Source organism: Callorhinus ursinus, unplaced genomic scaffold, assembly GCF_003265705.2.
Source record: "Callorhinus ursinus isolate GAN/ISIS: 27379988/994484 unplaced genomic scaffold, GSC_fseal_2.0 scaffold11, whole genome shotgun sequence".
Lineage (NCBI taxonomy): Eukaryota > Metazoa > Chordata > Mammalia > Carnivora > Otariidae > Callorhinus > Callorhinus ursinus.
In genome coordinates this window covers 38152577-38178199 of record NW_027397073.1, presented here as the reverse complement: position 1 = coordinate 38178199, position 25623 = coordinate 38152577, and the positions used below count along the sequence as shown (strand labels likewise).

Sequence of the window (25623 nt, the reverse complement as noted above, 5' to 3'; positions counted from 1 at the left end):
TTTTTTTTTAATAATTTCTTCATATTTTCTCTTTCTATTGACTCTAATGAGCCAGATGTTGTCCCCCCTAGACTGATCTTCCTTTTGAAAAAACTTTCTCTTTAATTTTCCATTCTGTGTCTAATTTTTTAAAATTTCTGCATAATTTCCCAAATGACCTTCCAACCCTGTGACAGATGTCGGCAAGGACATGGAGAAAGAGGAACCCTCTTACACTGTTGGTGGGAATGCAAGCTGGTGCAGCCACTCTGGAAAACAGTATGGAGTTTCCTCAAAAAGATGAAAATAGAGCTACTCTACGACCCAGCAATTGCACTACCGGGTATTTACCCCATAGATACAAATGTCTGTGATCTGAAGGGGCACATGCACCCCAATGTTTATAACAGCAATGTCCACAATAGCCAAACTATGGAAAGAGCCAAGATGTCCATCAACAGATGAATGAAGAAGATGTGGTATATATATATATACACATACACATACATACATACAATGGAATATTAAGCAGCCATCAAAAATGAAATCTTGCCATTTACAACAACATGGATGGAACTAGAGGGTATTATGCCAAGCAAAATAAGTCAATCAGAGAAAGACAAGTATCAAATGAACTCACTGATATGAGGAATTTGAGAAATAAGTCAGAGGATCATAGGGGAAGGGAGGGAAAAATGAAACAAGATGAAACCAGAGAGGGAGACAAACCAAAAAGAGACTCTTAATCTCAGGAAACAAACTGAGGGTTGCTGGAGTGGAGGGGGGTGGGAGGGATGGGGTGGCTGGGGGATGGACATTGGGGAGGGTATGTACTATGGTGAGCGCTGTGAATTGTGTTAAGACTGATGAATCACAGAACTATACCCCTGAAACAAATAATACATTATATGTTAATAAAAAAATAAAAAAATGATCTTCCAATCCTTCAAACATAAGGATGACTATCATATATATTTTTTGACTATCATATATATTTTGACTATCATATATATTTTTTGACTATCATACATATTTTTTCAAGTTCAAGAGTTTGATTTTGTTTATTGTTCTTTTTCATGTATTCATTTCTTATTTCAAGGAAAAACCTTTTTAAAAAATCTGAGAATATGGGTTATGTTTTTGCTTCAAAATTTTCTTCTGTTCTTTGCTTTGCTTCTGAAATTTGAGTGCCAGGATTCATAGTTCTCTTCTTCTCTGGATCCTCAGTTTTTGAGAGAAGATTTCTCATTTTCTGAGTGGAAGAAATTTGTAGGCTATCTCCATTCTTGGAGCTAAAATGTGAAAAGGCCTTTAGCAGAGATACAGAGCCTTCAGTTTGAAGAATTTATTCTGCCCATTTTCAGTATATTGTTCCTGCTATTATACCTGGCTTGCTGGAGCTCAGAGCCTTTTGCCTTTATTTCTCTGCAGGATAAACCTCTCATCTCCTCCTTGGGGGATCAGAGGAAGAGATTCCATGGTAATACAGAATTGGGGAGGGGACCAAGGGTCTAATAACTTCTCAGGTCTACTGAGCCAATTCCTCTATTTTCATATTCATGCTTCTCCACTTTCTGTAATACCGGGTGCCCTTAATTCTCAGACTTTCATGGTCTACACGGATTGAATGGCTTCTTATTGGTATCTCCCTGCTATCATTTGCATGTCAGATTTCCATTTTCCTTTTCTGAATCCTCCCCATTCTGTATCTCCTTGTAGGACTAACTTCTTTATATTCCACTTACAGTTATTTTAGTGTGGTTTTGGAAGGAAGCAGAGATAAAGGCAAGGATTTACTTTGCCATGTCAAAAGACATGTGTACTTTCAAACTAATATATATAAGACTACAGGTAGGAAAACTTCAGGATGTAATGCAATATGTTTAGGATTTGGATAGCTACATTAAGTATATCTTTTAATCTCAGATTGTCATTTGAAATGGTTTGAATACATGAGATGGCAAACTATCTGAAAGTTTTGTTTGATAGAAAAGGAAAATTTAAAATATGTGAGTAGAAAGATCACACTGTCTCTGTTGTAAGGGCAATATAAGTCATTAAAGTTGACAAATAGTTTAAAACTGGTTAAAAATGGCAAGCAACAACTCATGCTAAACTTACCCCATTTTCTTCGTGAAAAAAAAAAAAACTTAAAAGTGCAGATCATGGTGATTTTCTAGACACAGAACAAAACACACGACAAAATAAAGCAGTGTGTGCTGAAAGAGAGCACCATGAGGATGGTTCACATCTAACAGAATGACCACATCCAAAGACAGGTGAATGGATCAGAGCAGCTAGAAAAGAGGTTTTGAGAAGGCATGCCACAGAGTTGTGCTCTTAGCCTGTGCCAATCGAAGTTTAAACTGAGACATGTCAGTGTATTGATAGAATACTGCACAACTTGGGTGATAAGAAGAAACAGGATGCAAGATGGGAAGGAGGACAGAGAAAACAATATGCAAAGTTAACAGCAACAGGATTTGAATAACTTCATTACAGACTGATATTTTATACAGTGAACTCAACAGGGCTGAAAGTAGAGCTTGAACTTATGTCCAAAATAATATCTATACACACAAAGTGAGGAGGAAATGTTGTAACATTAGCATCTCTGAAACAATGTAGTTATAAGTGAAAATATTTGCTGAGGGCAATGTGCAGGACACTGCAGTTGTAATAAGTGATACAGAATGAATGCCTGCTTCCCATGAACTTACACAGGAGCAGGGGAAACAGGTAATACTTAAGAATTATTGCTTATAATTGACTGAAGTATAACAAAAGAGAACAATTAATATTAGAATGCATATGACAGGGGATCTAATGTATGGATGAATTAGACAAAAATTATCTAATGCCATCTTAAGTTGCATTGATAAAAGTCTATAAATCCTAGAATGCTGAGCTGCCTGCATTTAATTATTCCTTGAATAAAGAATTACACTAAAGAGAGAGAGAGAGAGAGAGAGGGAGAGCTAAATATATTACCAGCTAATACTTATAGAGCACTGACTATATTCCAGGAACTGTGCTATTTGACTGTCATATTATCTTAATCCACATGACATCCCAATGAATTATATATTATTAAACTTTCATTTTACATATTGGAAAGACAGAGGCACAAAATTTTCTAAGTGACTTATCCAAGTTCACATAGCTGTTAAGTATTGAAACTGAAACCAGGCACTCTTGACTCCAGAGTTTGTGGGCTTACCCAATGCACTATGCTGAGCAAGTTAGACCTTCCTGATGGCCACACTGTGAGCCAGGATAGACTGAACCTGTCCAGGCAAGAAAAACCAGGCTGCTGGAAGATCTCAAAGCTTTAGAATGAACTTAAGGGAACTGGGGATGTTTCACCAGAGGAGACAAAGAGTAATAATCATTTGTTCGTTCACAGGGAATGATCTTTATCAGGCTTAAGCTGTCAAATACTGCTTGGAGCTCTTTCACAGCTGGTAGAAAAGCCGGATCCAAAGCAGATCGTACCCACTCAGTGTTCCACAGGATAAGTTAATGTTGTTAGGGAATTAAGACACAAAAGGCAAAAAAGAAATATGGCTAGCGCTATCATTTTAATATTCCATGCTTATCTATTTAAATGTGAAACAAGGTGACAGCAGAATTGAGAAGTTTTTCAAATAAAAAATATTCTATTTTCGGGGTACCCGAGTGGCTCAGTTGGCTAAGCATCTGCCTTCGGCTCAGGTCATGATCCCAGGGTCCTGGGACTGAGCCCCGCATGGGGCTCAGTGGGGAACCTGCTTCTCCCTCTCCCTCTGCTGCTCCCCCTCCTTGTGCTCTCTCTCTCTCTCTCTCAAATAAAAAATTAAAAAAATTTTTTTTAATTTTATTTTCATCTGTTTACTTAATAAACAATACTTACTCTGATGAACACTAAATATGATTTTTTTGGTATGCCTCATACTAAATATATTTTTAGGTATATCTTCAGATATTTATAGGCAAAAATTCAAACTTGGTTTTTTTTCCATCTTTTAAAATTTGTAACTGCCCTCAACTATAGCTTCGAGGACAAACGACATTCAGTTATTAAGGAAGGGGTATTTTAATTCTAAAATAGCCTTTAAAATAAAATTAAGCAAAGTGGAAAAATAATGGAACCGCACAAGGCTATTTCATCATGAATTCAGCATTATCTTCACTTCAAAATTTCCCTTTGATGGGATTTGTTGTTTGTTTTAACCCAGGCACTGTGCAGGAGGCTGGATTTGCTGATAAGCAGTTTTTTCATTTCAGTGCAAAATCAGCAAGGTGATTAATACTTTTAATTTCCAGAAGCCTAAATAATGCAAATGAACTACAACTTTCTTTCCTCCCCCTTCTCCCTCCTTTGTGGGCCTTTCCTGGCAAAGATAAGATAGGATGGGGTCCTTGTGTAAAGGAGTGAAGAGCTGGTAAGAACATGCCCTTTCCTGTCAGTGGCTCATCCACAGTTGCAGTCAAATGCTGGCCCAGCCCTCAGCCTGTTTGTCTGCAAGTGTGTTTGGATGAACAAAGGCGCACAGTTCTATCTGCCCTGTGGAAGCCATCTAAATAGGGTCATATTAATCCTTGTACAGCTTTCTGAGTACTGTGGAATAAAATGCTGTATAGGTGTTTAACACCACCACCACCTAAAGAACAATATGATCATCTCAAACTCTGTAGAAGGGCTAATTAAAAACGAGGGCTTCATTCTAAGACGTGTGCCTTTTGGCGCTTGCTTAACGAAGGCTGTTAAGCCTCGCTCCTTCCATGGCTTTAAAATGCTTCATGAGCTATGGGCTTTCAAGATGCTTTATCCCAGGAATCCTTCATTTTAAATGAATTAATTTAGTTGTTTTTCTGCTTTATAAATGTCTTTTAATTCTAGCTTAAGGACTCTGCCCCCCCCCTTTTTTTTTTAACCAAACATGTCTTTGCTATGACCAAACATAAATAATGTGTTTACCTATTTGGGGACCCAGAGGCTTATTTTCCCTTTGAACTTACCAGGAACAGCAGGCAACTCAGTTCAAAATGAATACTGATAGATTCATTTTGGGTGGGGAAAAAAAAAAATCTGCCCAGTTGTTTCTCCTTCATGTTTTGTAGCAAGCAAGGCTGTTGGTTCCAAGTAGCTCACAGAAATCACACAGCTAGTTAGAATTTTAAAAAGGAAGTAAACCTTAATTCAGTGGTTGGTTAAGAACAAGGTTCATAATTCAGCTTGAATTGAATATATAAATCTATATTTGTATATTCTTGCTGATATATGTTCATATGTCCTTCATGTATTCTTACTGATATATGTATTATTTCTAATACAGCAAGTATTATCTCAAGGGCAAAACCACATATTCTTCCATGCTAAAATATGGAAAAAGAATCAAATCTAAATAGCTTTCTTATTCTATTCTTTTAACAGTATTTTCTGTTCTACTATCAAAATGTGGAAAGGAGTTAGTATTTGCGTATTTTTATAAGTTGGAATGGGTAAAACCTCTACAGGCTATCTTATTTCTCATCCTAACTCTTTTGTTCAGAGGATTAGCAAAGATTTAATTTTTAAAGCAAAAATGTTGGCAGATATATCCAGGTGATAAAAGACTCAGCTAATATGAGGTAAATCAAAAGTCTTGATATGCTATAGGTGGTACATTCAACTGCTTCTAAGTACCCAGCGAAGTATGTAAATGAGAGAAGGGGTCTGACTATAGGACAATGAGAAGTTGTGGACAGTGGTAAATTCCAGAGCACATGTCCCCCTGAAAAGGGTTCAAATGCAAACATTTTCCAGCAACATTTAGGCCAAATAAACACTTCCATGGCCTGCTCCCATTTGCCATCCTATATACTTTCGAGATATATATGTGTATATATATTTACTGTATTGAGAAATTATTCATTTTAATTTTATTATTTTTTTTTTTTTTAGAATACTGAAGCAGTGTTTTCCTGACCTGTTGAAGCAAGTCATGAGTTAACAATGCAGGGCTCTACTGAATTATTCCTGGAAATACCTATTAGACCTAATGAGTTGTCAAGATGAATTGGGCCCTGTGGCCACAGCCAGAACTCAGCCCCAGGTTCCCTATCTGTGCCTCACGGACTGAGGCTGTTGAGCTACCTGATACAACAGCATCCATTGCATTTACTTCATGCCTGAGGTCCGAAGAACATGGGACCCTGACGTGTCACAAAGACAGAGACCAGATCCTTTCTTCCTCCTGAGGGGCTTGCTCAGGAAGGGATTAAGGGAAGATACTTGAGGCCAGGCAGCCCTGATGTTTATCCCCTCAGTGCTGTGCAGGGGTGAATGTGGGCTGTGGGGTGCTTGCCTTCATACAAAGATACATACAACTTTTCAGAACCTGTCTTGAGTGGGCATTTCTATAATTAATAAATCACTGTCAAATTTTCTATGGTGCTTTCAATATTCAGAAAAGAGCAACGAGGTAAACAAGAAACAAAAGATGGCCATATATATATATATATATATATATATATATATATATACACACACACACACACACACTAATTTTAGTTTAATTTTTTAGAACAGAATATATACATTTAAAGCTTGGTCAGCACTTTACAGCTAATGAATGGACAGTACTTTTTAAGAGACAGCTCATTAATAATTGGTTTCCTCCTAATCATTAAGAAGCACTTATTACTAGTCTAATTATAGATGGCCTTGATTAGGGGAAATGTACACAGTATATATGCATGAATCACTGGGTTCTCTAACAGCTTTGTCTCTAAAGCAGGAAAACAATGTAAATCTACATAGTATTCCCATCTTGTACTTAACAATTATTACAACTAAGTAAAATGTACTTAAATCAGTGGGCAATAAGAGTTACTTTTTACTCTGATTCTTTTAAGGCTGAGAACCCCTTCCTCTGGCCATAGTCTGAACTGAAAATGAATAAATAAATACAAAGCACTGAGCTTCAGCATTTAAAAAAAATGCTTAGGAAAAATACAAAATTTAATATTTTTAAAGAAAGATTATCTGGATGTGGGGGCATGAGGTATGTAAAGTACTTTTATTGGTTTGACAGTAGCAACCTAACAGAGTATATATATTTGCTACATTCATGAAAGAGCAAAGCATATAGCAATAGGCAATAGGGCTATATTCACCTTTCTTTTGAATTTTATTTCAAATGTTTATCCTCTCCATACCTATCACTGATTTAAAATTTTTAGCATTTCTTCATATTTTGATACAAAATTTTATTTTGTATAAGAGTTTACTATATTTATACTATGTAGGAGAGAGAGAGAGGGAATCTGGGCCAATCTCCTGATAATAAAACTCATGTAATTTTTAAAAACTAGCAAATAAATGGAAATATTAAGCCCTACCTTACATCTTTAAATAAGTAAAACCCAAAGATAATTTATAAATTTTTCCCATTTAAATAGCACTGGAGGTAGTAATATATTTTCCATTTATAGGTATTGTTTAAGTTCTATGCCTTCAATAGTTCTGTTGGTTTATTCGTCTTAAGTATAATACCACCTAATAGACATACACACATTCTTCAAAAAATGCAAAAATTGGAGTTAACCCATGTTGCAGGTTGAATTTGCTAACACAAAGGAATCAGCACTTGATTTGGAAAATTTTATGGACAGCATGCTTTGAAAAAAGGGTATGGCTGGGCCACCCTATCCTAAAGATTTTAAGTGTGACTTCTAAGTCCAGTCAACCATCTCAGGCGAGGCTAGGGATAGAAACAAGGTTATCTAGGAAGGGTGTGTGAAGAACCCTCACGTCAAATAATGTGGATCACCTCAACATCCACGGAAGACTGACAAATATATTAAAAATGTTATGCTGGTAGAGAAATTGCAAGTTTGAAATGGGATAGAATGAAAGAAGAAGGATTTGTAGGGCAAAGGAAGGAGGCAGAGACCTGAGGGAGGGTGGAGCTGACGAAGCCAGCCTACCAGACGTCCCTGGGCTATGAGTGCAGGGAGCCTGGGGCTGCTGCCTGGCTGGGCAGGGAGCATTGCACCAAAGATGGCTGTTCTCAGGCCCTGAAATATAACGGAATTTACCCTGCTGGGTTTGGACTTACTCAGGATCTGTGATCCCTTTTTCCTTTCCTATCCCTTCCTCTTGGGATGGGAATGTCTATCCTACACCTGTCCCATCACTGTATTTTGGGAACATCTAACTTGCTTTCCAGGTTTCCCAAGTCAGCCGGAGGAGAGGAATTTTGCCCCAGGATGGACCATACTCAGAGTTTCACCCATACCAGATTTAGATGATTTAGAATATTTGAGACTTGAGTTCATTATATTTAGGGGAGATTTTGGATTTAGGATCGATCCTGGAATGGGTTAAGACATCTGATGAAGTTGGGATGGGCGACTGCATTTTGCAAGTGGAAAAGACATGAATTTCGTGAGGAGGGCAGAGGGTGGACTGTTACAGGTTGAATTGTGCCCCTCAGAAACATATGTTGAGGAGCGCCTGGGTGGCTCAGTCAGTTAAATCTCTGCCTTCCGCTCAGGTCATGATCCCAGGGTCCTGGGATCCAGCCCCACATCAGTCTCCCTGCTCAGCGGGGGGTCTGCTTCTCCCTCTCCCTCTGCCTTCCACTCCCTCTGCTTGTGCTTGCTCTCCCTGTCAAATAAGTAAAATCTTTAAACAAAACAAAACAACACAACATATGTTGAATCCTAACCCCTGATACCTGCAAATGTGACCTTATTTGGAAATCGGGTCTTTGCAGGTGTGATCTAGTTGAGACTAGACTGAAGTAGGATGGGACCTGATCCAACATGACTGATGTCTTTATGAGAAAATAAGAGATGCAGACACAGAGGAAAGACGCCCCTACGAAGACAGAGACAGTGATTGCTACCACAAGCCAAGGGATGCCTGGGGTTACCAGAAGCTGGAAGAGGAAAGGAAGGATCCTCCTCTAGATGCTTTGGAGGGAATGTGGCCCTTGCAGTACCTTGATTTTGAACTTCCAGTCTCCAGAGATGTGAGAAAATAAATTTCTCTTGATTTAAGCCACTGAGTTAGTAGTACTTTGGGATGGCAATCCTAGGAAACTAACACAGCCCACTCTAGTGAATATTGTTTTTCTTTGGCTTGTCAGCATTTATCTTCTCCCCCTCCCCCTTTTAGTAACTGCTTCTGATTTTTGCTCTCCCGCTCTTGTTCCATGTGCTTTGCAGAGCTGACTGAGCCCATGGATCCACGGGCCTTTGCATTATTCTGTTCTCTGGGCCTCAGCACGTGCTTCGGGGATGCATGTGTAACCCAATCACAGTCCATGGGAAGATGGAAAACTGTACCTCCTGCTGCCATATTGCTACCATGAGGAATAACTTGTCCAAGAATAGAAACAAAGATGGGGCAGAGATCTCAGGGAGATCCTATTTATCTATAACATAGTCAACCCCATATAAAGCTGACCCTATTGCTAGAATTTTTAGTTGCCTGAGCTTATCAATTCCCTTTGCTCAAACCATCTCTAACTATATTTTCTAACACTTTCAAGTAAGAGATTTATGGGTGTTTGATCTCCCAACTGGCACTGTCCTCCTTCATTTGCTTTCAACAGTCTCTGAATGCCAGGTCCCTCTCTCCTGGATCACTTCTAACCTTAAAAATAAAGTTAAGCTTTTGGTCTGATGTTTTACCAAGTACTCAATGAATGAAATGCTTTGACAATTCCTAATTCAAGTTATTTCTGAGGAGAAAAAAGTTCATCAGGTTACCTCGTCTCTGAATGTGGACTGCTTGGATACTTTCATATCTAGTACCTACTCTTGCAGGCGAGAGCAGACAAATGTCTCTTAACTTTTCCCCAGGGGAGTAATACAGAAGAGTCTCTCTTCATATATATATGGATTCAAATATATGTATATTTGAATTACATATATCTTTAATTTTTGTGCCATTGAGGTGAATATATTTTATGCTTTTAAATACATTTAAAAAGTTGGTTCATTACAGTAATAAACTATATTTTAATGTCTACATATTCAGTGTCCAAACAAATTGTTCTTCCAAGCTTTTTTGGAAAACTCCCCAATTTTCAACCTCATTCATAACAGAGACAAAATGCAATTTTGACTCTAACTCTTCAATTTAGTTTATATTCTTTTTAGCTTCTTGTATATGCATTCTTTTGTAATTTCTGAAATGCTGGTTTGAAATTACTATAGAGTCAATATATTATATTCATTTTTTTCAAGCTTTATGCAAAACCAAAATATTACTGTTCAGATTATATTTCTATTTTTCTTTTGCCAATAGCATTGCTTATATTTTTATCGGGTCAAAACATTTGAGTGAAAAAAATGCAATTATTCAATTCTTCCTAAAGGTGGAAATATACATTGACTGAGAAAAAGAAAAAAGCACTCTCATGGTTATGGTTATACTAAATTTGTATGATCTTTTTATGATGCCTATTCCATAGCTACATAAGGCCATTGTTTGGAAAATATTTAGAATTTTTTTAGGTCATGGTTTAGAATATGCAGGTTCTCTATTGATCATACATAGGATTAGGATTTTTATTCTTTTTTGTTTTAGGCAGAATCATCCAAGATTATCATAGATCTTACTTATTGTTGGAATAGATAATCTTTTTTCATGGGAAATTACATAGTTATCAATAGTTTATCTGAGTGTTTCGAGATTATGCATGCATTAACAATTATAACTATAAAATACGGTCGTCTAATGATATACAACTTAACGTTATTATTAAGACTTTGGTTTTAGAAAGACATGTCCACATTAATGCCAACTCTAGCGTACTAAACCAAAAGTAACATCTTCAAAACTCAAATGAGTACTCCACTGAATAATCCCAGAGCCTTCTTTTTAACATGTTGACAGATACCCTCTCCTTTATGTAGATACATTTATATATGTTCACATCTTTTATATGTAACTTTAAGTGGCTATCTTTTGTGGATAAGACAAGGATGAAGGGGTGCATGCGTACATTTGTGAGTCACCAAAGAGTAATTAAGGACAAAAATGTGCTGAGTATGGACACAGCAAACAGAGCTTTAAAAAAAAAAAAAAAAAAAGCTACAACCAGTTTAGCATCTAAACATTTCTTTTGTTAGCAACATTTTAAAATACCTTCTCCCCAAGGAACAATACCCTAGATACATGGGATCTACTCATGGTGGATGGTGCTGCAAATCACCCCAAGGCCTGTGGTTGTCATTGCCTTTACACATGGACTTCTTATGAAAGGAGTACTTAAAAATTAGATAAGCACCAAATAAAGGAGAAAGATGGCCACCGCTAAGGAGTGATAAACATTCTTGTATATCGTTTTAATGTGGTCCACTTAGGGTGGGACTTCCTCCAGAGCCTACAACAGCACTCTTAGCAAGCTGCTCTATTCAGCCTGCTGCTATGACAACTATCCAGAGGCAAATGTCAGGTCAGCTCCCAGCATCTGTGTCTTGCTATAAATGCTTTGTCAGAAACCTACAAGCTGCCTTCTTTTTTCTCACTGAACAAGTAAAAGCAACAGTGCCCAAAAACTAAATGTTGAGACATTCTTCACCCTCTCCCCAGCTTACATGCTTGGTAAAAAAAAAATGTCAAAAGTATTTTTATTTTCCCCATTTGGTGCTAAAACTATGTGTGCTGGGCTGTCAGTCAACATTTTAAATTATAGTATTAAATCTAATGATTGCTGCTCTGACTACCTATTACCATTCTCAGGCCTGAGCATTCCTACTGTGTTAGAAGGCATCTCATTAAAAGGCTATTTCCTTCCCTAAAACCGAACTTTTTGCCATGCTACATCAAGCCACATATGGATATTTACTTAGTGCATAACCTCATCCCAGTATATTAGTAGGTATATCTTTGAGGCTCAAAATGATGAAAAGCTAAAGCTGTTTTAATCCTACAGAGTGATCTGTAATTGTACAGTCAATATTCCAAAAGACACCTGGAGGCCATTGTGAGCGATGTTAGGTATTTAATCAAGCAGCGCAGTATGTCAGGCTGAGAGTTGTTACTACATAGAGAAAAGGACTCATTTGGTGGGCTGATTTGATCCAGAAGGGGCTCCTTAAACAGATGCACTTTGAGATGGGGACAAATAAGCGCAGCACTGGAACTGGAGAGGAGCAGCAGCCTGGGCAAAGACAAGTGGGTGGAAAGATTTAGGGTGTGTTTAGAGGATGATGAGTCCTGCTCTACTTTCACAGACCTCTAAATCCTCAAAACCTCATGCAGCTAAAAAGAAAACAGGAGTAACAATGAGGGGCTGCATTTCTTTGTACCATTTTGAGTCATGAATGATAGTAATAATGTATGTACCTCACTGAGGTGTGGGGAGAAATTAAATGAGAAAATTTGTGTGAATGCAACACAAAGGGATAAGAGAACAAACAAACATGAGTACAATTATGTGTGATGTTGTTCCCATACACATCCTGGTTTATTTCCCAAACAGAGTAGGGCTGAGAGTTGGCATGTTAAAGAACTTGGAATTTAAACCTGAATCTGGGTATTTGAAATGGTTTCAACAAATGTTCTTAGAGGAAGAATTATCAAAGAGTAGTTTAAGAAATTGATGTAAAAAGCTACAGAAAAGATTCCATATTTTAAAAACCTCACATACAGATCCTTTAGAAAGAATTAAAGAAAATACACTAATAACTGGGCAGTTCCCTAGAAAGGAAATGTTCCTCACACACATGGAGACCGTACAAAGCTTGACAGCTTCATTGGACTTCTCAAACTTGCTTCACAGGCAATCATAAAGGAGAGAAAAATGAAATTGGATTAAACTAATGTGACCTTCTGAGTTCCCCACCTAAAGTAGTATTCAAATTCTTGCATGTTATGAATGTATGATGGCATTAAAAACTGAAATTTATGAAGCATTCTGATTTTCATTACTCAGAACATTACCCTGAAATAAAAAAGGAGCTAAACTCTTTGTACTATATTGGTCTTTTTTCTTTTTAAAGAGAAATTCCACTTCTAGAGAAATATGGAAAAATCACTGAAGAAAGGAAGGTGGAAGAGACGAAGAAAATCTAAAACAAAATTAATTTTTCCAGACCTGCTTCTTTTATAAAATAAATTTATTAAACTAAGTGGTCTTCAAGGTTCCCTGGAGCTCTAACTTTTTAAAATGAGTCTACTATGTCCCATAGTAAAAATGAAAATTTAATAACTTGAAAAAGAGGCTCTTCTTCTGTAAAGTTGTATATTAGCAATCCCCAAGTATAGTGACTGTGTAAATGCCACACAGGTGTATTTAAAATATCCCACTGCTTCTCATTCTCTGGACTCTTTGTTTTCGTTTTTTTTTTTTTAGTAAACAAAGGTGAGAGCCTTCATTTTTTTTTTTAAAGATTTTTATTTATTTATTTGACAGAGAGAGAGACAGCGAGAGAGAGAGAGAGAACTCACAAGCTGGGGGAGTGGGAGAGGAAGAATCAGGCTTCCCGCTGAGCAGGGAGCCCGATGCGGGGCTCGATCCCAGGACCCTGGGATCATGACCTGAGCCGAAGGCAGACCCTTAAGGACTGAGCCACCCACGCGCCCCTGGACTCTTTGTTTTCTAAAGCTTGAATGAAAGCCTACCTTCTGCCTCTAACTTCTCAGGTTCCCTCACCTGAAATTAATCATGGAGCATAAATAACCAATAGGAAAGACACTGGCATAGGAAAAAACTTTAATTGCTGTTTTTTGATGCAAATCACAATGCCTTTGGGATTCAAATAAACTTTTCACTTACATCTACCTATTTTATGACTTAAGTTTATAGTTACATCTATGATCTTTTTGTACATTTGCTCTCTGCCCTCTTTCCAGAACTCAGAACAAGGACTTCTATTAAATCCCACTTAAATGTTCCTAGAAGATTTGGGAGAAGACGAAACACAAACCTCAGATGTGAAAAAGGTGACCGTTCGTGCCATGTGCTGGTTTTTTTTTTTTTTTTTTTTTTTTTAAGATTTTCATTCATTTATTTCACAGAACGAGGGAGAGAATGCATAAGCAGGGGGAACAACAGAGGGAAAGAGAGAAGCACTGAGCCCTGTGATGAGGGGCTCCATCCCAGGACCTTGGGATCATGACCTGACAGAAGGCAGGCACTTAACTGAGCCACCCAGGCACCCCCAGGGGTTGGAGTTCTCTGTGGGTCCTTGAGTATCAGGACCAGACTGCGCTATTATGTTTCCTTATATATCAAAATGAGCACCAAAACCAAGAAAAATAAAAACATGGAATGTTACTAGAGAGGTGATTTAATGAGAAGTTTGATCTTAATGTAGGAAGATCACTGGGCTTTCAACCTAATTGTATCATTTAAAGTGTTATTTTGATCTTGTTTGTGTTCAAGGCAAAACATTAAAAAGAACTTAGAAAGAAATGGGACTTGGTTTTTGATCTATATAAGCATCATTTTCTTCCTGATGAAAGATCGTGGGTAAGGGCTCTTAGAAAATATGTTTGCATAAACTCCTAAAATAGTGAGAGGTAGTCCTTCATATATCCCATCAACAGGGTATAAATGAGAACAAATACAGACATGTCCTAGAGACATCTAGAAGCCACTGGGTTGTTGAAGCAAATACTAATTTAAAATGTTGACAAGGCAAAGAACACTGGTAGCACATGACAGATGGGGCTTCTTCCTGAGGGTGAGAAATTGATGAGATTGATCCATTTGAGCAAAACTGATCAATAAAGATCAACTTAGCTGGCAAGCCTATCAGAAATCCAGGCTCCTTTCACCATTATGAGAAAGAGGTAAATTACCAAGAAAGCAGGTTGACCTGCCTTGGGGGTTTTCTCCAAGACAGACTTTATAGGATCGCCTGTTAAAGCACCTGTTATGTGGTACCTATGCTTGCAGCTGAGGCTCTAATAACAGAACTGCCCAATCCTTAGTAAAGATTAATAACTAAATCCATGGTTAAATTTATGATCAGTAGACTTTTGTCATGAAATGAAGATGCACTGAAAGTTTAGAATGAAATGAAACGAAAGTAAAATAAATAAATGAAATGAGAAACAAAAGTAAAATCATTTTCAATGAAGGGTAATATTTAGCCACCCAAAATACTCAGCCCTGCAGAAACCCCACTTTCCCACAGTGCTGCGTTACTGAGAGAAAAATGTGGTTCTTGAGGCCACTGGTCTCACTGTATTTACCACATGTCATGTCAAACATCATGTCTCTTTAGGAAGCATAGTCCAATTTGTCAAGTTATTACATTATCTAATTTCTAATAAATTTGTAACTATGGCTAAATTTCACCAATACACACAATATTGTTGTTTCAGGTTAACTAGTGGGTTTTAAAGTGGTTAAAGAGAAAAGACAAGACAAAAAATGAATAGATTATGAGAAATAAATTATAAAAATGAATACATTTGGCATAAGCCGAATGTCAGATTTTTCATTTTTCTACTAAGCCTAAAAATAATCCGTTTTAAAATAAATATTAACATAAATGCTGTATTCATGGAGAGCTCAGTAAACCATATGTTCCTCTGACTTTGGCACCAAAAAGTGTATAAACATATTATGTGAATTTCTCTGTCTGAATTCAAACCACCTACTCATATCCTGACGTTTATCCAGAAACTAATAACATCCTAAGCCAAAGATGTACCTAAAAATTTAAAAAGAAATCATTTCTATAAGAATGTGGGAGAATGCTCAATGAAGCCAGAAAATCAAATAGTAAAGTGGAATGAATTAGGAAAAAAAAAAAAAAAAAGACAACCCCATAGATAGCACCCAAAAGGAATAAAGGTTTTTCAGCTTCATATTCCCCATGCATAAAAGAAGGAAACCATTTGATCTACATGCTTCGGAGTATTATGAGGGGCCAGCAAAATGATGTTCTATGCATCACTACACAGATATAAATTGATACACCATTATATAAGGAAAACATATGTACTAAGGAAAACTTTTATACAGAAGTAACCATATTCTCAATTTAAGTTTTAAAAAAATAAAAACAATCATTGATGAAAACTGTAATGTCAGTTTTTTGAGACATCATAAAAAGATTAAAAGACTTTTAAGACAGAATAAACTTTGTATATAATTCCATAAGCTAAAACTATAGAAAAACATTAAGCTTCGATTCCTAATTAGCTGAGCTAATGTTGTGGCATGGCGGAGTCGGCATTCCCAAGACTGTCGTGTTTAATTCAGAAATGCCCGGTAACCATAAGATTCTTTTGTAGCAGATTCATCTTCATAATCACTCTTTGGCATAGTCTCAGCTTTACATTTCATCTCATTTAAAGAGCAAATTTGAGGGGCCCTTGGGTGGCTCAGTTATTAAGCGTCTGCCTTCGGCTCAGGTCATGATCCCAGAGTCCTGGGATCGAGCCCCGCATCGGGCTCCCTGCTCCGTGGGAAGCCTGCTTCTCCCTCTCCCCCTGCTTGTGTTCCCTCTCTTGCTGTCTCTTTCTGTCAAAAAAAAAATAAAATCTTTAAACAAACAAAAATAAATAGCAAGTTTGAAATGACAGGTGGTAAGGAGAGTAATTCCTTGCTGAATCAGGACCTCGCATTTGTACCAGTGTCTCCTCAACACTTCCCTGTCTATAGGCTTCTGAAGCCTCCTAAAAATAAGACATTTCACTCTCCTTCTCACTCCTCTCTGGCATGTATTTAAAGTCCAAATAACACCATAGAAAGCACCTACACAATCTAGTTTAAACCTTCATGTCCAATCCCCTCTCTTTTTAGGTCTTCCCCACAATCTTGTTTCCCTCACAGGAGACTGCGGTTTTTAATACTCAAGAAGCTTTCATGTGTGGGAATGCTCCATGTATCTGGAATATCATCCTCTAGCTTTTTTGTTTGTCAAAATCTCCTTTATTTCCCAAGGTCCAAATCTAATAGTGCCTTCTCTGGAAAGCCCTCTTGGATTCCCTAGGCAGAATTAAGAGCACTGTCCCCTGGCTCTCACAACAATTGGATCACACCCTTATAATTTCCATGCTAAAATTAGCATTTACCATGCTAATTTCACTTATCTTTAATGGCATGTGAGTTTCTTGAGGAAAAATATTATGTTTTATCCATCTGTAAAGTGAGAATAATGATACCTGTTCAGCAGCGATATTGCCACAAACAAAGTCATATATGCAAAGAACCAAGTAAATCCAGCACTTAGTAAAGAGAGGTTCCCCTCTCCTTACTTGTTTCATGGCCTCTGTATGTAGCAAAATATCTTCCAGATGATGAATAGTTGCTAAATAAGCAAACCACTTTAGGGCTCATTTACAAGTAATTTTCTACTATTAATCATGTTCTTTGCTGATAGGGATAAATTAAATATTTAAGGAACTAGCCAGAGAAGTTAAAAAAAAATCATGGAAAAAGTGTTAAACTTTTAATATCCATTAAAAAAGATATCTTGCAAAAACTCAAGTTGGAATTAATTCATATTCAAAGCCCAGCCACATTAATGCTGAAAGAATGCAAACTCATAAAGCAATTATTTTGCTCACAAAATATCAACAGAATTCAGGTCAAGTATTCTTCCCCAGAGAGCAAATAAAAATTCCGGGAAAACTATTTTAACCCTGCTTCTCAAATATTATATAATGTGTACAATAAGCTCAAACTTTTGAAATGGAATGGTAAAAATGCATTATCATTATCCATAAGGGATATTTTATGTAACTGTAAAACACTTTATTTTGGTATATACCTTTACTTTTCTTAGGTTTTACACATATAAAACTGCTATATTTTTACAGAAATACAATGGAACATAAAATATTTCCATATTTTTATTATTTAAAAATGTGATTATACATATTCCCAGAGTGTGTTCTGGTCTAATAGAAGTATGACGGTAGCTTTGCAGTAGTAAGAATGTTTGTAATCAAGTTTCTCAGCTTTTGCGCGGGGGGCAGTATTGTAGCCGATGAGGTTTATCCGAGGCGTGATTATTACTAATTGTAATCAAATTTCTCTGGATTGGTTTACTAATTGGTCTATTCTTTGGTGCTCATGAATTTAAAGTCATGGTTGATATCCCCTGGGTTAGCTATTTCCCATACAGGGAAAATTCTATTCCTTTAGAATATGATAACTTAATACACATTGCCTGGCATTTTAGAGATGAGGTGAGTAGGCAGATAGTTCAGTGTATACCCATCAGAGAAAGAGAAGAGCTGCCAAGTCATGCCTTCCAATGGTGAGCATGCAAACAGCGTATTTATGGATGATGAAAACTGATGAAACACACATTTCTGAAGGCCACAGAACCTTATCTTTTTGGGGTATTTTATTTGTAGCAAAGTGTTGGATGTTGTAGCATCCCTATTATAAATAACATAATGGGGACTTCAAAATTAGAAAGAATAGAAATGCAATTCTGGGAGAGATTTTAAAATAGTTGAATGATGAATACAAAATGGAACTGTACTTCAAGAACAAAACTGGAATTAGAATTCACATGTGGCTTAGTTTCTTGACCGAGGGCATAATTGATATGGCCATTGATACTTAATTGCCTCATCCTTGCAAAGACATAAAATTAAATCAAAGGACCTGGTTATTTTTATCTGATACCACGCAATTTTTATTTCTAGGTTCTAGTGAGTATAAAAACAAAAAGTAAAAGGAAGGAGAAAGGGATGGATGGAAAATTCATTTAATATGATAAATGCAAAGCCTATGGAAAATGTGTGGTTTTTGAAGCTCAAGGTCAGTCTCTGCAAGTGGGAGTAACAGAGTTATGAGTTCACTATCAAGGAATGGATCTGAGAATCTATGATTCCCATTCCTATTCAAATCCTAGTCTGTCCATAGCAGGCTTCTTAAAGAGAGTGCTACCAACCACTCACAGGGGACATTTGGAAAATATATAGCAGGTGACACAGGTGTGAAGTGGGTGGGGGACCAGTTTACTGGAAGCTCTGACATGCTCCAGGCAGTCTCAAATGACTAAGCACTGTCTTTGTTCCCATGTCAATTTAAAAAAGTCCTGCTGGATATTTTTTAGGCGAAAGCCTATATATAGTTATCTGAGCCTAAAAGTTTACTTTAGGTATAAACACAAAGCGTTTATGCATACTTTTAAATATAAATTGAACGATTTCAGGCATAGTGCTACTATGTAAATCAGGCAATATTGTACTATGTATTGTTCGGAATTTTACCGATAGTTTTTCACCATTTGGAAAGTACCTGGCACCGAACGCGGTGAGCTGTCACACACACATAGATCAGATGAGCTGTAGCTGCTCTGGTTGCTTTAGTGATTTCACACGGAACACGTGATTTTAAAAAGCACAAGAATTGGAACAACTCTGCACCCTTGGGAGAAGTTACCTCACCAAAGCCTCAGTTTCCCCACTTCATTAAAAGCCATGCTAATGACATATAATGGGCTTGCAAAACACCTCATACACTACTGCATCCATAAATACTTCTGATGCTATTGTTAATGTTAATATTATTATCAATGAGGAAAATAAGGTCCCATATAGTGAGATGACCTGGGGAGTTTATTCTGTCTAAATAGTTTTTTTTTTTTTTTAAGATTTTATTTATTTATTTGACAGAGAGAGGCACAGCGAGAGAGGGAACACAAGCAGGGGAAGTGGGAGAGGGAGAAGCAGGCTTCCGGCGGAGCAGGGAGCCTGATGCGGGGCTCGATCCCAGGACCCTGGGATCATGACCTGAGCTGAAGGCAGACGCTTAACCGGCTGAGCCACCCAGGCGCCCCTTGTCTAAGTAGCTTTAAATTACATGTTACAACGGAAATACATCATCCAAGAACTACCCTCTATGGTACTTTGTGGTTCTTATATAGCATATTTTCTCCTTTGGATGTAAGGGCCGTGCTGAAACATAGGTTGGAAGATTCAAAGATGTCAGGCTTTCCATAAAATATTGCATAAAAGAAAGAAAAATTCTGGGAGTGGAACAGAAGTCGAAGATGATTGAGAATGGAAGCCTGGGGGTGTGGGCCAGAAGGGCACAGAAAGAGGTTTCAAGCCACATCTCAGTTAGTAGCACACTGTTTCAATTTAAGCATAAAATCCTACTGAAAAATGTTGTTTTCAGTTGTGCACTTGTTAAAGCTTATAAGTGGTAATCAAAAAGACATACGACTGTACAGAATGAAATATGATAGAAAAGCTGCCTGTCTTGAAAATTTTCTAGTTTTCAAAAACATCCTTGACAAAATACAAAGTTTGTATGAAAATCGCCACCATGCTTACACGGCTCTATTTTCAACTTTTGTATCTACATTTACATTTAATAATATGCCCACCCATTAGTACCCTAACAGGACAGCAGAAGAATCATGAAGAGATGCAGTCTGCAGGGCATTCACCACTGCTAAAGAAAACAGAGTACTGGGAACTCTGGGCTTACTGAATATTTTTAGGTCCTGCCTGGTGGTTTCATGCTGGTTTACTAGCAGTGATTTTTCTCTTCTAACTTTGCAAAACACCAGTTTTCAGTATTTTTTTCCTTGATTTATCACCTGTTATTATGTCACAAGGAACTAACAAGCCATTTCTCCTTCTCCCTTCTCTGTTCCTTTCAATAGAGTAAAGAGGTCGCATCACAGCCTACCATTGATTTCCCATCTGTCCCAGTCACTGCAAAAAGTGTCATCATGCACTGGTACTGTGCTGTCCTTCATGAGGGCTGTATCTGTCGCACGGATGCTGGGGAAGCCCTTGACCCTTGGCTCTATGTGATCCCCAGTACAGCACTACAAACTAACTAAACTCAAAGAACTGGGGATAGAGAAAAGAAACCCAAGAAACTCACATTATTCAGAAACTCCCTAAGTTTATCAGTCAGCAAGCCAGGAATAAAAGATATGTCATCCCTGAAAAACAGCAAAGAATACACACCAATGGGAAGCAAATCACCAGCAAATAACTGGTTCTCATCTCTCACTTTCTGCTTTGGTCTCTCCATTTAGATGAATTGTAACCAAGAGCACTGAAAAATCTTTTTTTTTTTTTTTAAAGATTTTATTTATTTATTTGACAGAGAGAAACAGCGAGAGAGGGAACACAAGCAGGGGGAGTGGGAGAGGGAGAAGCAGGCTTCCCGCGGAGCAGGGAGCCCGATGTGGGGCTCGATCCCAGGACCCTGAGATCATGACCTGAGCCAAAGGCAGTCGCTCAACCAACTGAGCCACCCAGGCACCCCTGAAAAATCTTTTTAAGGAAAGAGGAATGAAATAAAGATAGAGAAAAAGATAATCTTTTAATTCAAGCTCTGTCATAGAAAAGTGAAGTCTAACTTTGCCCATTTTTTTTTTTGAATTGTCAGAGTGAGGAGGAATTTCCCAAACACCATAAAAATTCCAGATTTTCATGTTAAAAGAAATGTTGACTGTATTCGATAATGCACTGAAGGTTGACCTCAGTTCTGTGAAATCTGATTCCTGATAAAACAGGAGGCTGCTGTCCTTGCCACTGGCTTGCTCCAGGGCTCAGGCTGCATAATAACAAGGCTCCTTTGGACTGTGGTGCAGGGTGGGCATATGAAATAAAGTATTTAACACATCCATAATACCTTTCATGTCCATAGCTCAAACAGCTTTATAAAATCCAATTAATTCATCAAGCTTCATAAAGTCTGAAGGACATACATAATTATCGCTCTACATGTGGCCAACCACTGGCAGCAAGCACTCAGACATGGGGCTTAACAGAATGCAGATTTAACTGTCCAGTTCTTGAACTTTCATGCACCTACAGAACAGCAGGGGCATGACAAAGAATCTCTTAGTCACCAGCAAATTCTATGAATTGTGAGTTGGGTTAAAAACGGGCACAGAAAAGAATCGTCTCATTGCCAACACCCAAAAGAATCCTTGCTATCTCTGCTTGGGTAAAGAGGGTTTAGATCAAATTAGGAGAGGGCTCTCCCATCTGCGTGCTTTGGTTGGAAGTGCAAAGTCACTCGGTAGAAGTCTTTGTGTGGCGTGCCAAATGAAATCTGCAGAATTCATGTTAAACAGAAATAATTTAGATTTCTTAAATATCTATGTGTAATATGTATTATTTTAAAATACTAAATAAACACTAAACCAGCATTTGCAATGCATAACTCATTTCCCAGATGAAGTGAGGCACTTTTTCAAGCTGATATTGAGACAAAAATGTCCTGCTTGGAATAACTTGCTTACTGGGGAAGGCTGGTTTGCTAGTTACAAAAGAGTGCAAATATCTTTGTTATTAAAATAGATTGCTTTCCAACAGAAAAGTGCACTATTGAAAACATTATGAGTAGGGGCGTCTGGGTGGCTCAGTCGTTAAGCGTCTGCCTTCGGCTCAGGTCATGATCCCAGGGTCCTGGGATGGAGTCCCGCATCAGACTCCCTCTCCCTCTGCCGCTCCCCCTGCTTGTGTTCCGTCTCTCGCTGTGGCCATTTTTCACCACGGAAAATTTGACGGATGCCTACTGATCTTAAAATCTTAAAAAACAACAACAACAACAACAACAACAATATGAGCAGAGGCACAAATGATATGTGTCCTAAGAGTTTCTTCCAGGACACAGGTTTTCCCTCAGTGAATTTATCAGTGAAAGGTATAGGATTATATAGAGATCTCAAGTGTCAGCCTCACATAATATAAACTCAAAGTCTGATTTGAGCTGATTTGAGTCTGATGTAGCTGACCCTGTACAAATAATCCCTCTTCTCTGAACCTCGGGTTCCTTATAGGGACATGAGAATAATAATACCTGCTTTTCATGGGGTTGTCGAAATTACTAAATGGCAAAAAAAAAAAAAAAAACTAAAAAATGCCTATTAGGTTTCCAAAATTACTGAATGTATTTTTTAAATCATTTCTTCCATATCCCCCATACATCCCAAACTCATTGAACACTTTTAAAGCCTGGAAAGAACACTCCTAGGTGGGAGAGATATTGGACATCCCCTATTCTCAGGTGATGAAGCCTTGCCATAAATGACCACTACACAGGAGGACAGAAAAAGGAAACAGCTAGTTGGTCCTCACCCATTCCAGTCCCTACTCCCTGGGAAGTAGGGAATAGTAAGAAGTCACTCTCCTCATGATTGCTAGCAGCTTTTCTTCAGTGGGTGGAAGCTCTAGAAAACAAATTTGATCTCAATTTAAGGACTGTCAAAATGATTATAGCTCTCTGATAACAGGACACATGTGTTAGCAAATAGCAGATCTTCAGCCCCAGAGGTGGGATTTTCCTACCACTTTAGGTATTCAAGCAAATGGTGACCAGACTAAAGCTCCAACAATACATAAACGAATCAAATGAACTATGCTTTCATATGCCTTGCCTTATGAAATCCTCAAAATAAATCTATGAACTTAATAGTTGTACCCTCCATGTTATAGATTAGGCCAACCGTGGTTTAAGATGTTGGACCAAATATTGGTGGATGCCCAGCTTTTGGGGCTACTGTATGGTGATATCATAGGTAGTACATAATGTGAATCAGTCCTTCAACTTTCATAATAACTGTATATATGACTGACACCATTCTAGAGTGTAGACTAGGTGGGATATATGGCAAGACAACACCCAGAAGAGTCCATTCAATCCTGGAATTCTACCATTCCTGTTTCTAGAATTATGATCTTTTCTCAAATAGACTTAGTCTGACTTCAAAACTCCCGTATCTAAGATAGTCCTATTAGTGCTTCTTTCTAGTTTTACAGATGCCAAGGCACTGACAGAATATCAGTTAAAATCTTCTTTTCTAGGCTGAACTTACTGATGCTTACTACATGCCAGGCTAAGTACTTAACATAAATCTGTCATTCTCACAACAACCCTATAGGATGAGAACTGTTACTGTTAGCTTGCCCATAAAGAAAGTAAGGCACAGAGAATGGAACAGCTTTCTGAAGGGCACACAACTAGTAAAGGTAGGGCTGAGAATCAAAACCAGATGTCTTTACTCTAGAATATACCATCTTAATCACTCTGCTACATGGTATTGTATATAGAGCTCTGACTTATTTCAAGGAAGATAAATTCTAGACTTAATGATAAAAGTCTCACTGAGGGCATGCACATGTGAATAAATACTGTTGGCCAAGAATGATGAACAAACTCAAAATATATATTTTATCTGAGGTGAATACTACATTTAAAAAAATTGAAGTCTTCTTTTGCACTGTTTAGAATTATTAGCACACGCCATATTGGTAATAAACACATAAATTTTAAATAATGCCATTCTGAAACATTTTTACATATTTTAGTCCTGGAAGAGAAAAACTTTTTTTTCTATTTTCCTTAGAGGCTCATTGGCTTACAGGAAAAACAAAATTAGACTAACAATTTAGTCCTCTCGTTCCAAACTTAATTAAAGATGTGAGGCACCAGATGACCTGTTGTAAAAGTAACTTAAAGTCAGAATGCAGCATACTTTTATGTGTAGCATTTGATGTCATATATTACAATTGAGTCATTTATTATGGATAATTAAGAAGGCCAGAGAGAGAAAGAAAACAGAGAAAGGCATTCCAGACCTGAGAAGGGGCGACAGATGGATGCAGATAAGCCAAGGGAAAACTCAATGAAACATAAGCACACAATGCACAAAAAATGCACACGTCCACACCACAGGGGGGTACATCCTTTAAAAAGAGACAAAGAAAGAGGATTCTTAATGGGCATATAGTAAATGGTTCATTAATGAGGAAGCAAGCCCAGGACATACATTTTCATTGTCTTATATCCCCATTTCACAGCTTTCTAGGCTTGCAAAATCTTTGCTTTTTCACCATTTCCAGAATAATCCACAGACATTTAGCAGCAGACCAGAGGCCATTAAAGAGAGGTTTGCTTTCGTTCAGAATGAACACAATCATGTCACTATCATAAACAATCAGGTAAATTTACAAAACTATTGTCGATGATCAGTTAGAACCACTTATTTAAATAAGCCATTAGCCCGCAAATTGGATACTAAACAGAATTCTGGCTCATTAACTTTACAGTTGGCCATTTTTCACCACGGAAAATTTGACGGATGCCTACTGATCTCATGAACATGCATTTTCAAGTTCAAATTCATATCATAAAGACACAAAAACTGTATCTTGGTGTACTTCAAAATCCATTCGAGAGTCTTTCGCCTTCTGCATAAATTGGACTAAATGAACCATATTTGTTTGCCATCGCGGGTGCACACCAGCCCCCAAGGCTCCTCAGTACCTGTTGTCTATCCAGACGCATCCTCTTGGCGGCATTCCTGCTTTCACTCTCACAGGCTGAGGCCAAGATACTCTCTGCAACTGCTGAAGTAAGGTGGGAAGGAATAGGTCGAGACTAAAAAAAAAAAAAAAAAAAAAAGAGAGAGAGAGAGAGAGAGAAACATGAAAAATTATTAACAGACCAATGTTATTCTCAGAAGAGCTCACAGGATGTGCAGGAGTATCCATTTATTTCAACTGAACTTATTTCAATAAAAAGAGGAAATGGAAATTGCAAAGATGAGAAATGAAAGCTAGTTAGAGGTTAAAGCTATCGCTGCTACACAGATCCATCACTCATTCCCACAGCTCCATTGTCACAAATAGTCAGTCTGGGCCATTAAGCTGGAGTTTGAATAGGCAGTGACAAAATGCTGACTGGGTTTTGTAAATAAAAG

The 25623-nt window shown here is 37.7% G+C and overlaps 1 protein-coding gene and 1 pseudogene across 13 annotated transcripts in view; one reads left to right on the top strand and one right to left on the bottom strand.

Annotated features, from left to right (window-relative positions):
* NOL4 (nucleolar protein 4) overlaps positions 1–25623 on the bottom strand; it is a 422575-nt gene that overhangs the window by 73282 nt on the left and 323670 nt on the right. For 11 of the 13 annotated variants that reach the window (XR_012380046.1, XR_012380047.1, XM_073898360.1 and 8 more), the window contains one exon: positions 25188–25301. The exons of 1 other annotated variant lie outside the window; for it this stretch is intronic. Coding sequence is in view for 10 of the 12 variants with exons in the window: in XM_073898360.1 (XP_073754461.1) it covers positions 25188–25301 (114 nt within the window). In the remaining 2 variants the exon portion in view is untranslated. Of the gene's footprint in view, positions 1–11990; positions 12126–25187; positions 25302–25623 lie in introns of those variants that run through there. One more of the 13 variants, XM_073898355.1, reaches the window with a different exon arrangement.
* Positions 17887–18012, top strand: LOC141373765 (U4 spliceosomal RNA; annotated as a pseudogene).